Here is a 13537-nt window from a genome sequence, read left to right as displayed (position 1 = left end):
ATGTTTACGCGCAATAAGTCGGAGTTTTTGCGTCGGTACATCACGATGGATGAAACATAGATCCACCATTTCACTCCAGAGTCAAATCGGCAGTCTGCTGAGTGGCATGCAGCCGGTGAAAGCCGCTTAAAGCGACCAAAGACGCAGTAGTTGGCTGGCAAGGTTATGGCGTCTGTATTTTGGGACGCGCATGGAATAATATTCATCGACTATTTCCAGAAGGGGAAGACCATCAACAGCGACTATTATATAGCGTTATTGGAGCGTTTAAAAGACGAAATCGCAAAGAAACGGCCTCATATGGCGAAGAAAACAGTTTTGTTCCAGCAAGACAATGCACTATGTCACAAGTCGATGAAAACGATGGCAAAATTGAACGAATTGAGCTACAAATTGCTGCCGCACCCACCGTTTTCTCCAGATCTGGCCCCCAGCGACTACTGGCTCTTCGCAGACCTCAAAAAGATACTCCGTGGTAAGAGATTTGGCTCAAATGATGAAGTAATCGCCGAAACTAACGCCTATTTTGAAGGCAAAGAAAAATCGTTTTACAAAGGCGGTATCGAAAGATTGCAAAAGCGTTGGAATGATTATATCTCCCTAAAAGGGGACTATGTTGATTAATAAAAACGAATTTTGGCAAAAAAAATGTGTTTTAATTAGTTAGTCACACACATTAGTTAGTCACGAAGTGTTAGGATATAGTTAAAAAACAGCGTATGAAATATTCATGCCCAGTTGACAACGAATTTTAATAACTACAACTATTTGAATAACTTTTTCGTTATGTTGTATACGAATACGTTCAGTTTGCGAGATATCTGGCTTAATGTTAGAAACTTTTTCTTTAAAATCACTATTAACAGATAACCTTGTGGTTTGTGCAATTAATGTAAAAATTGCATACATTTGTTGCAATAAGTTTGCATCTGTATTTTTTGCTCGTCAAGCTATTAAATCCAAAAAAGTGATAGCCCAGTAGCTCATTTGAGCTACGATAACAAATACCACTGAAATACCATGGACTAGCAGTATTCGGATGCAGATAGTGAAAATGGACCGACCTGAGAATTCTATGAACTCACAACATAGAATTCACACTGGATCTGACTGACGAGATGCCTCTGTACCCATATAGTTGGACAGCGACGTCTTTCTTTTTTAAAAGAAGCTAGGCATTCTTAAACTGTTGACAATATTAATGCAGCTTTTACCAGAGATTTAATAACAACTTGTCTGTACAAAAAAATTGCGACATTTACATCGGAGTTCTAGTTGCACAAAATCCAATTTTCTGAGTGGTGAATTGCCATTATGTGTTCCTGAAATGCATTGCATTGTGTTTATAATTGAAGCGAAATGCTACCACCCTGTTAAGTATTACGTATTACGTATAAACATAAGTGATTTATTTTTGTCTTTTGCTGTCCAATGCTAACATACATGTAACGTATACTACTTTTGCTGATTATTGTTTTGTTAAAAATAAATGTAATATAATTATAAGTATTATTTCTGCTGATTACTGTTTATTTTGATAATAAGCATGTAATATTGCACGTTTTCTTATTCTTTTTAGGTGACAATTTTAGTAAGTAATCATAAGCAATTATTATAAGAAAAAATATGTATATATAGATAAGTCATAAGCATTCGATTACACAAAGTCCAACCAAACCCATCTTTCATTTTACCTTTTCATCTAAATACTAGCGGGTTTATGTGCTCGGTGGTATATCCATGAAAACAAAAATACACATATACCGTCCGACAAGTTACATGTGCTTGGTGGAATTTTGGTATACAAATACCTATTGAGAGAAAATTGAGGATAAACGAATCACACCCAATATATATATGAAAATACGACTATTTTAGAGTCGTCCGTTTAAATGTATCCCATATTTAAAGAAGCTGCAGTCATCCCTACTATATATGAAAAAGCGGAGACCTAGATATAGATTTGTATTAAAATAAATGTAGTCAATTGAGAAAAAAAATAAAAATTATCAGTCAATATCTTCCCCTCGCGCATCGCCTCCAAAAATTGACAAAACTAATTAAATCGAACATTTTTCAAAAAAAAATTACAATTATTAATATACATACAATTAATACAGTTTAACTTTTCTTGTTCAGTTTAAAGTTCAAAATATTAAAAAAAAATAACAAGGCACTGATATAATAATATTAACCTGTCGTTCAATATCATCGCAAAACTGATAAAGCTCACAATTTTCGCGCCTTTCTTCATATTTAAAAGTGACCGCAGTTGCAAGTTATAACTGAAAATAAATGCAGTGCACAATGGTCTATTATCGTAGTATATTGTTCAAACTACCAGATATATAAATACTTTTAAACATCATTCATATTACAATATATATCAATCGCATATTTACTGAAAATATTCAAAATTGTCCACCCTTTCCCTACACAATCAACAATCCAAGTAGGGTGTGTTATTAATTTCTTTACATTTTATATCTAACTACGCAGCTGCCCATACAAATGAGTTTAAGACCTTACTGATATTCTAATTTAAAAAACTTATAATCTGACTTTTGCGAAAAATCAGGCATATTCGATCTTGATAAAGTTTTGCTTTGATTGAACCATCCCTCGCACTTTGTCCCCAAATTGTATTGAAAGTTGTTTGAAAAGCCTTGCAAACGTGTCTAGGACCATCACTTAAATTCTTATTTACCCTAGTGTAGAACTGTCGATAGTCGGTACCATCGATAGTGACTGACAGTTTTTTTCCAAGCCATCGATTACTATCAAGAGTTTTCGATAGTATGTTAATTTTAATACAAAGGTCTGTTTAATTCAAAAAATCATGTATTTATTTTAAATTTAAACTAAAATTTAATTAATATGACACATTTCATTGAATTTTTGGAGATAATAGGGGTATTCAGGCAACTGATTAGTTGCTTAGTAGATGATTACAACAAAAATTTGCATGCAAAAAAGAAACTAAGCAGAGAATCTACTATTTCGGAGATTCTCATATTAGTGAAAATTTGATTATTAGTGCTGCCAGTACCAAGTGTTGGCGCTATACGCATAGGGTGTCTTAAAAAAAAATGCAACATAAATTAATAAATAAAATTCAGTAAAACTGTAATTTTTAAAGAGTTAAAATATAATTAAAAAGTATAAAATTGAATATTCTACTTCTTGATATATGACACGTTTGCAATTTTAGTTATATGATAAATTATATGATACATTTAAATAATATTAAAATTTACGAATATTTGAGTATTTCACTGTTAACATACGTTTCGCTTTGCTGTTGATACGAGTGCTGCCAAAGCATTTGCACACAACATACTAATCAAATTACGCATTTTGGGTCGTTTAAGCAACAGATTAACATCAAAATGCTGATTTTTTTATACGAAGTATTTTAATCTACTAAGCAACTAATCAGTTGCCTGAATACCTCCAATATTTTACATAAATAAAAATAAGAAGATTTCATCTTCTTTTTTCGACATTGTTGCCATTTTAGTAACTAAGATTTTTGTTTAAAAATAACATCATATTGATGTTTTTTTCTTTCAGTCGAGTCCGTCGTTCTGAAACTACTTGTTCAGCTTTACTGAAATATTTCACAGAAATAATTTTACACAGAAATATTTCATCATTACTACGTAATAGTAATTAATTGTGAACATGTTTATCTTCGTGATGTTTTTAGAATTAGAATTTTGAAGTCACTTTACGCCATGGCAAACTACAGATGCCAAAAGTGCGCTTTTTTTGTGAAGCTTTACTATGACAAACTATCGTAGACTATCGATAGTCTAGCACTGCCATCGATGGCGGATAGATAGTGGTAAACCATCGATAGTTTTCCACCTCAGTTTAACCAAGACTGAGTTCTTTACACTACATAAACTATTATATATGTTTTTACAAAAATCAATTGCGCTAATTTAATAAATACCACTATTTCTTTTTACAAAACAATGTCTGCACTGCTGTTATTTTATAATAATAACTTACTTTTCACTTATTACACATGTAAGGAAGGAAATATTCACATATTTTCAACTTACGTAGATTCAATATAAACATGCAATAACACCAACACTATACTAGTAACTTCAAAAGACATTTTAGTTACACATCACAATACACTATGTTTAACAACAACATATAATTTAATTTCACTCACTGTTAGAATTTTAATATAATATAAAATAAAATGGATTAATTTTATTTAATATATATATTATATTAAAATAACTGACAAGTAACACATCGCATCTGCATCGGTATCACTTGGAATGCATCTGAAATTATTATTACAATTAACAAAAAAAAATAAAGAAATGTATTTAAATAAGTGAAGAATATACACATCTTATTTATTGACTATTTATATATTTATTTTATTTTTTTGTTGTTTGTTTTATTAATTTTTTCTTATTATTTATTAATAAATAAATATAAATATATATTATAATAATAACTATTACCGGCACTATATAAAAAACATGTTTGTAAACAAGACAAGAAACGTCAAAGCATGAAAGCTTTGGTTGAACTAAATACAAAGCACGGCGAATTCAAGAACACACGAAAACATAAAGCACAGAAATCACACCCAGGCGAACAACAGCAACAAAAGACAACAAGCATCAAAAATACCAACGGCAAATGTACCGATAGGCTACAGGAAAAGCTTCGGTCGTTTGAGTATAAATAAACGCGCATTGTACAAGTAGGGGCACTTGTTGGAAACTCTTAAAAGTAGTAATACGTCTTTGTGAAACAAGTCAGTAGAACTGTAGGCAAGTAGTTACATACATCTTGACTAGTAGACTTGTATTACGTCAAGGTAGTTATATACATCTTGACTAGTAGATTGTATATGTAGTCTTATATGTAAATCAAGCCAAGGTAGTCATGATACATCTTGACTAGTAGGATTATGTGTAGGTTTGAGTTAGGGTAGTAATACGTCCTAACATTAATGAATGCTAACCAAGGCTGTAACCCAGCACAACACTTCTAATCTCCAGTTAACGACGTCTTCTGACAAAACACCAAGATTAGCACGAGTAGTGTCGTCTGAAAGCAACATTTCAGGCACGTGGAAACAACAATCGGAACAATCATCGAAGCACGATTATTCCAAATAATCGTAGTCATCAAATTAGCAAACCAGCATTATATTATAATTATATTAGAATGCAAAACCTTATTTAATTTTAAATTCTCCTAAATAAATAATAATAATTAGATCACTACATCACATTGTCTTTGACTTCAAAAATAAAAATTATATTGCAACGACCCTCGGACAGCGGCTAAGTATACCTCAGCATTACCAACGAACGAAAACGTGTCGTTACAAACTTTTGCAACTCACTACCCAGATGAAATTGAGAACGCTGTCGATGTAATAAACAATACCCTAATTGACGCTTCTGCTGACTCTACTATTGTTCAACATGATAATGCAAAAAAACAATTTTTCCATTGACCTTGGATGAGCCTATTTCTGCTAAACTGTATTTCTGAAAAAATGCAGTTATCCCAGATCTAAATTCAACCTCAATGTAGCGATTAAAGCGCTGAAAAAACCTTTGATGAAGAAAGGAATAGTTCAATAAAAAACATCCAGAAAGACTTACCTCACGGAAAAAATTAATTATTTCTTTTGGAAAATTTTAAAGAATATATAGCCCCAATTCAAAGGAACAAACAAACAATATGCAAACAAGTTGGCTCCTAGACTCGTAGCGATAAAAAAAAAAAAAGCACTACTACTCTGACGAAGTGAAAATCAAGCTCAAAATCAAAATCATGCAGGACCCACACAAAAATGTCTCAGAAACATATTTTATAAAACTGAACTGAAACTGAAATCGTTTTTCAATTTTTTGAACAGATAACAACGGTGTATTACGTGCAACTTTCGAAGAATAAATGTTTTGTAATAGCACTTTTCTTATTGCCTTGTGACTAACAACAATATTAAAAAGCTTCTATAGACCTAATGCCAATGATCGTAAGGAAATTCAAGGATTTTTAAAAATTATTCGCAATACTCTTCTTATATGGCGATTAGACAATGGTTTAATACGGTGGCCTGCTGGTTTTAAACTAATGCAATCCTCATTTTCTGCTCTGTTTATGATATTATAAATTGTTCTTAACCTAATATTAAACATTAGTCTTTATTCCTAGTAGATCTGCCGAGGTAGTAATTATGACATACTAATTCAATATTATTTGAATATGTTCTTTTACCTGGCATATTTAATTACGTGCGTTCTAGTTATTCCTTCACTTAAAACACTCTACTTTATTAAATAATATAGAAACTGAACAGTTTTTGCAGAATATTATAATAAAAAGAAAAACCCAGACACATCTAACGGTATTCTGTGCCGTTAAAAATAAGAAATTGCAAAATTGCAAACACAATGTTGACACAACAAATTTGTTGTTATTTTTATTTTTGTAATTATTTTACTGTTCTAATGATATTTTTGATTAATTTTTAGTATAATATAAAGAAAAATGTTTAAATTATTTTTTAATTTTTTTTTTTATTTCAAAATTAAATCATTTTTATTGTGCATTTAATAAACATTTGTAACATTTTTTCGTTTTACAAACACAATGTTGACAAACTGTATGTATGTATATACGAATGTCAGTTCCACCGCATAATCACCGTAAAGTTGTTTATAATTATTTTACTTTTTTGTCAAGATTATAGGGCTTCCATACTCAGATTGTGATACAGCAACTTTATCTTTGTGGAATATCTTCTGAATCATTTGAGCTTTTCACTATTTTTTTGATTCAGCAGTTTGATAGGGTGTTTGTGCAACTAGAATATTGATATACAATTTGATTCTCATTTTTAATAACTTTTTAAATTGATTTCAGAGATATTTCAAGTAAATACGGCACTGATTTTAATTATCATCTATCAATACCAATTGGGGCTCACCACCCCACTAGGCCATTAAAAAAAATCCACAAATCCATATTGTGAGTCTTTCTTTAAGGGTAAGTTTTATTAGGTAATGCGTTAAAGAAAAGCCCGCTTTCATCTGCATTGTAAATATCTTGGGGCTTGTATCTGCTCAACAGAGATGACAGCTTTGCCCTGAAGTACCTGACATTCTCTTAGTTTACATCTCCAGATTCACCAGATATGCACTTGAAAGCAACATTATTCCTTATGCCCTGTCCGTTTAACCAACCATCTGATGCATTAAAATTAGATACACCTAATTTGATTGTTATTTCAACTGCTTTTGCCTGACTTTTAAATATTTCGACTTCTAGACTTAGCGAACCAATCAAAATATATTTTGACTATTTCAGAGCCGCATTTTTTAAGAAAACATCGCTTTGATATGCGTTTAGTCCAGAGTCCCATTTATTTTTATTAATTTCTTGCGTTTTGCCAACATGAAACCTTTAAACACAAAAAATTGTGCATAATTTCATTTTTTATGGGGATTAAAATTTACCTTTTTGCAATTTCACATACGACAATTTTTCGTTTTGGAACACGTTAATAATTTCCATTTTTTCTATAATGGAAAGTACATTTTTATTTTGGTGACATTTTTAAATTACAGGTTCTATATTTTTTTGATTTTTTTTGATTTTTTAATCAAAATAGTTTGAAATATAGTGTCTGCGTTTTGTTATTAGACAGTGCGGTTATTGGAATGATATTTGTATGGAAAAATTAAAGGAAAAGCTATGTTTACGAAGGCTGTCCGGTTAAAAGGACTGTCCGTTAAGAATAATTTTACTGTATACATATAATATGCAGTCATAGCATATACACAAATTTAACAATTTATTATTATTAAGACACAATCAAATAACAAATAATAGATTACATCTATAACAGTTGATGAAAGTGAAGATCAAAATGTAAAACTAAGTGAAGATCCCAATTACGTTGGTCCACAACTAAAATTTCCATTAATCGCTAAGGATGTAAATAATCTTATAGATTTATTTAGAAAAAAAAAGGTATAAATATAAAACACGTATAAAAAAAAAGCTAATATTATATATTAATTAGAACAATCAATTAGATGCAAAAAATGTAAATCGTCTTCTCACTGAAGCTATTTCGAGACTAAAAAGGCTTCCCAATATTAATCAGGCTTCCACAGTGTTATCAAAGCAGATTACTATTGTTGGCGATCTTCATGGCAAACTGGATGATTTGCTGGTTATATTATATAAAGTATATTTTGATTATATCACAATGACATTATAGAAACTAATGTATCAAATTTCAGAATGGGTTACCATGTGCAGAAAATCCTTATGTATTTAATGGAGACTTCGTTGATCGAGGCAAAAAAAGTATGGAAGTCTTTCTATTATTAATAGCATTTTTCTTAGCATTTCCAGGAGGTGTTTATTTGAATCGCGGCAATCATGAAGATTCCGTAATGAATGGACGGTACGGTTTTACAAAAGAAGTGGTCTTAAAATATGGGGTAAATTTTTCAAAAATAAAACAGTTAGTTATTAATAATTATAAACTTAGAATAATGCGGAGGCTCTATTGAAGACAATTGATGAAGTTTACAGTTGGCTGCCTTTAGGAACCATAATAAATAATGCAATTTTTGTCGTACATGGTGGAATATCAGATAAAACAAATTTAAATACTATTAAAAGTCTTAATCGCGAAAAGGTAAGCTTTTAATATAACTTTGATAACTATTTGTGTTTTTTAGTGGTATCGTAACATATATTAGAAAACATATTAGATATCGTAACATATTACATATTACTTTTTACTTACTCTTGTTCTATTATTGAGACTTTAGTATTCCAATAATTTTAAGTTATACTAAATTAGTTTCATTGATTTCTTTTTATTATGTAAGGTTTTTTCTATTAATACAAATTTCTTGCAAGAATTCGTTCCTTTGCCTTATATTTTAAATCATCTATTATGTATCTAAGGGTTAAACTTTTCGGAACCACAAATGTTAAAAAGAATTTTAAGCAGTTAATATGGAATATCAAATTTTTGTACTGTATGCTTTGAAAAACACTTTTCAATGTGATCGATTAGGAAAAATGTTTAAATGCTTAACATCTGTATATTAATTTTGTATGAAATAAACATCTCTCTCTGGAAGACTACGAGCTATCCTCGCTATTAACGGCCATGAATAGGTTCATTACAAAGTATATATCTTTTGAATCGTACTCTTAAATAAACTTCTATTTTTTAAGCTGACACATCAGCTCCCGTACCTATTGAAAAACTAATTTTAAGGTATCACAATTATATTATTGGCAAACAATAAAATTTAGTTGAATTCTTTTAATTAGATAGTTTGAATCATTTGATAGTAGGTTGTCTTCAAACTTTGTATGTAGGTTACTAATGCTCATTACAGCTCAGAGAAAACTGCAGTGCTATTGGCAACAAACAAGATGGCCAGTGGATAAATTAAAACTAAATTAAATAACTAATGAGCTGCATTTTAAAAGGTTTTTAAAAACGACTCATTTAATAATTTTCTTATAAAGCTTACAGCAAATTCAATCTTTAATCAATAATAAAAATTATTGTATATAAATAGGCAAAATTAACACTTAGATAGAAAACCTGTTTAAATTACTTACAAACTACTTTGGATTGGACAAAATGTGAGATCAACATTCCATCTGTAACGTTGGCATAACATTACCATTACCATCCGTTATTAGCGATATAAAATCAAATTTATAATCTAAAATAATAAAAGTCACCAGGAAGTGAATTTATAATGACAGAAATGCTACGTAAATTACCAAACAAAAATATACACATTTATCAAATCTGATCAATTCCTTCTTTAAAGTTCTGTTTGTATATATACACTTTTTTTTGGCTGGTATTGAACGTGGAGGAAAAATTTTCTAAAGATACAAATGGCCCATACCATTTGCATAACCGATTCATGCACGACTCATTGAGTTATACGACTAATGAGTAGTATTGCAGTACGACCACTTAAGGAATTCCTTCACAGGGCAGGTTAGAAGAGCACCTAGCGTGCTTTTACTCCGATTTCGTACTAAGTAGCTCGTCAGTACCTCTAGACGAGACGCTAGAAAAAACTGTCTCTGGCGGCGAGCGCTTCAAGTTTTATTGGCATACGTACAGCCAATACTCCCGCTGTATCGTCCGATACTGTATGGTAAGCACGGCATATGCGTAAGTTTGATAATCTATATGCGCTTTTCATTACGCGTGGATACGACTTTATGGTCATATTATGCGCCCACACAGGGGCAGCATATAGCATCACCGACTTAGAAACTGGGGCTAAAAGAACGATGTCCTTGGGGCTTGCTGCGTTCGACATTAAATGGGATAATGTATTGCAAATACTTGCGACTTTATCTCCCGATTGCTTTAGGTGTGTTTTGCAACTCAGCCTAGTATCTAGGGTGACACCGAGATATGTAAATTGGGGAATCGATTGTATGTCTATGCCATCCACTCTAAGTGAGAGCATTTCAATCTTTTTTCTTCTGCTGATTAACAGCAGCTTTGTTTTGTGCTCAGCAACCTCCAATGCACTGTATTGCAGCCACTATTTAGTTACTGCGATAGTAGCGTTGCAATTTGTAGCCACTTCGTCTAAAATTTTTGCAACCACCATTATCGCAGTATCATCTGCAAACCCAACTATGTTTACTTCTTCCTGTAGGCAGCTGTTAACCACATCCCTAAATGTGAAGGATTGTTTTTGTGTTGCTTGCTTCAGAATAGTATTAGAGATTCCATATAATTCATTAGATTTATTTGGCTGAATTTTCAAAGAGGAGGCTATTACTTCAGAATTTGTTGCCGGGGGAATCTCATTTAATTCAGTTCTTAATGATATTAGAATCCTAAGTTCTCCCTTTTGTTGAAAACAAATGTTTCACAATATTTCAAGACAAGAATGTGCATCTTAACATTTTAAATTTTTGTATTACTATTTTATAGCCATCGCCGTAGACATTTTGGTCTACTTCAACTTTTGCTTTAATAATCTAAATGTTTCCTTGCATTTCTCATAAATGCAGAACTCAACACAGGTCCTAAGCAGGCGCTGCAGCGGATATGCTATCTTAGCAAAGTTTGGAACAAACTTGCGAAAATATGAAAACATTCCCAGACATGAACGTACCCTTTTCACTTGCTTGATAAAACAGAAACTCGGCGGTCTCATAACCAAATTTACATTTATTGAGATTTAACTCTAAACCGATCTCAGCCAAATGATGACAAACTTGAGTTAATGTATGCATATGTGCTTCTAAAGTTTCAGTTGCCACTTTAATATCATTCATATACACAACAAATTTACCTTGTGCAATTAGATCTTTCAGTTTTTGATGAATAAATCGCTGGCAAAAACCAGTACGTTTTTCAATCCGAAGAGTATAGGATTGTTCTCAAATTGACCAAAAGGAGTTACGAAAGGCGTATATTTTCTTGAATCTGTCACAACCTTCACGTGAAAAAAGTCATTTCTAAAATCTAGTGTTATGAAGAACTTCTTGATACTTAGGTATCCCAAACATATATCAATTAATGGCAATGAATAATTGTCACGAATTGTATTCTTGTTGAGAACTCTATAATCAACACATTTTCAAAATTCTCCGTTTTTCTTTCGTACCATAACTATTGCAGATGCGTATGGTGAATCACTCGGTCTAATTATTTCTTACTCCAATAAATCACTTTTACTCTTTGTAATACTTTACGCTCCTCAAAGGATTTCTTGGTGCAAATTGGAAAGGCACGTCAGAGGTCAGTTTTATATTCATTTCATAATTTTCCTGCCTGCCTTCATAATGTAAATTCGAATAATTTGATATAATCTCTCTTATTTACTCGACCTTGGATTTTTCTAACAATGATTTATATCAATGCCATTTGAACCTGTATCAATATTAATCACCGTCAGACTCCTAAGTTCATTTTGAAAAGGATTAATTCCATATTGTTTTCTATCAGATGACCGTGCGTCGCTAATCGCACTTCCTAAAACAAGCTTACTTTTCTCCAGCGCATCAGTGAATAAACCGCGTAATATTTTGTTTAAATTTCGGGATGGTTGAGGAAAAGCACAACTTTCTTTTATTTTTTGAGGACTCTTTATTAGCATTTTTAACCAGGTGGAACTTTTACTGTTGTCTTTGTTTCATGTTTGGCAACCGTTTTACTGACTGCGCGGCGCACAGCCTGACGTTGTTCGAACATGGCAACAGCATCCCTTAGTTCATTTAAATTCTTAGCAGTGTTGAACAAAGTGAAGTCTGTAATACAATTGCTTAAACCTTTTAATATAAAAGCAACTAACTCCAACTCCATAATATCGCTGCGTTGAGCAATAAACTCCATTTCCATCACATAACGGTGGACACTCTCTTTTGACTTTTTAGTACGCATACGAAGTGCTTGATAGATCTCCTAATGGCTAATTGTTCGTCCACACTCACCGATCAGTTTTTGCTTTAACCCCTCATACTTCAAGTCACCTCGTGTTAGTAGCAATCTCGCAGCACCAGTAAACAAATTACGCAATGCCAACAGTTTAAATATGGCATCTGCGCCGATTTGTTCAAAAATGTATTCCAAATGACGAAGTGATGGCGACTCTGTAAATCAGTAAACTCTTTGTCAGGGTCATCATATAATACGGATATTCTTTAAACTAACTTTTCACGGCTTGCGGAGTCTGTAAGGGCGGAGTTTGTAGAGGTAGTGCCAACGGTAGTGCCGACTGAGGAGGTGACTGTGGTTTATTGTCTGAGGCTGCCAGCATTGCTTAGACGACTACCAATACAATCTTTAAGCATACTTCGATTATATTATATGCAAATATTTGTCACATTCGTTTAGTAGTTGCCTGAACCTCATTGCGAACAGCCGCTAACACATCTTGCAACTCTGAGCGATGCATGCGGTTCTCCATGTGGAAACATAACACGAAATGGAAAATAAATAAATCTTTGGTTTTTTTTTTGGCTATAATCCCACTTCTGAGATTTAATGTTAGGAATTTTTAATAATTTATTTTATTATGCAATACATTTAATTAATATTTAACTGGAACGCACCGTACTCATGCAAATGCCTCACAATATATGTAGGAAAAATTTATTAATACAATGACAAATAAATTTTATTGATACTTTTTACAATAATATTTTATCACAAAAAAAAATAAAAGTTATTTCAATGTATTTTACAATCGACGCTCTACCCTTTTTACGCCCGTCCAAAGCACTCACTCTCTCTAACTAACTACAATCAAAACTAGCAGCGTATCCAGTTTTTTCGTTTATTCATTTTACTGCCCGCCGCCAATTGCTACATTCGGCCATTCTGATGAAGCATTCGCCCCGAATGCGGGGTGCCATTTTTTTATATTCTCGGCTACTGCATACGTTCTTCGTGGCCCAGCAGTATCCCCGATTTTTTCCACTGAATACCGTCCATGATTAAGCCTTTCGACGA

The 13537-nt window shown here is 32.2% G+C and overlaps 1 protein-coding gene across 1 annotated transcript in view; it reads left to right on the top strand.

The window, feature by feature from the left end:
- Positions 1-8774, top strand: part of LOC119688972 (serine/threonine-protein phosphatase rdgC-like) — a 37190-nt gene extending 28416 nt beyond the window's left edge. The window contains exons 4-8 of the mRNA XM_038103676.1: positions 7907-8031; positions 8084-8251; positions 8307-8510; positions 8561-8710; positions 8754-8774. Of these exons, the coding sequence (XP_037959604.1) occupies positions 7907-8031; positions 8084-8251; positions 8307-8510; positions 8561-8710; positions 8754-8774 (668 nt within the window). The remainder of the gene's footprint in view (positions 1-7906; positions 8032-8083; positions 8252-8306; positions 8511-8560; positions 8711-8753) is intronic.
- The last annotated feature ends 4763 nt before the right edge of the window (positions 8775-13537 follow it).

Source organism: Teleopsis dalmanni, chromosome 1 (genome assembly GCF_002237135.1).
Source record: "Teleopsis dalmanni isolate 2A chromosome 1, ASM223713v2, whole genome shotgun sequence".
Taxonomy (NCBI): domain Eukaryota; kingdom Metazoa; phylum Arthropoda; class Insecta; order Diptera; family Diopsidae; genus Teleopsis; species Teleopsis dalmanni.
The sequence above is the reverse complement of the archived record's forward strand: the minus strand, read 5'-3'. Positions and strand labels throughout refer to the sequence as shown.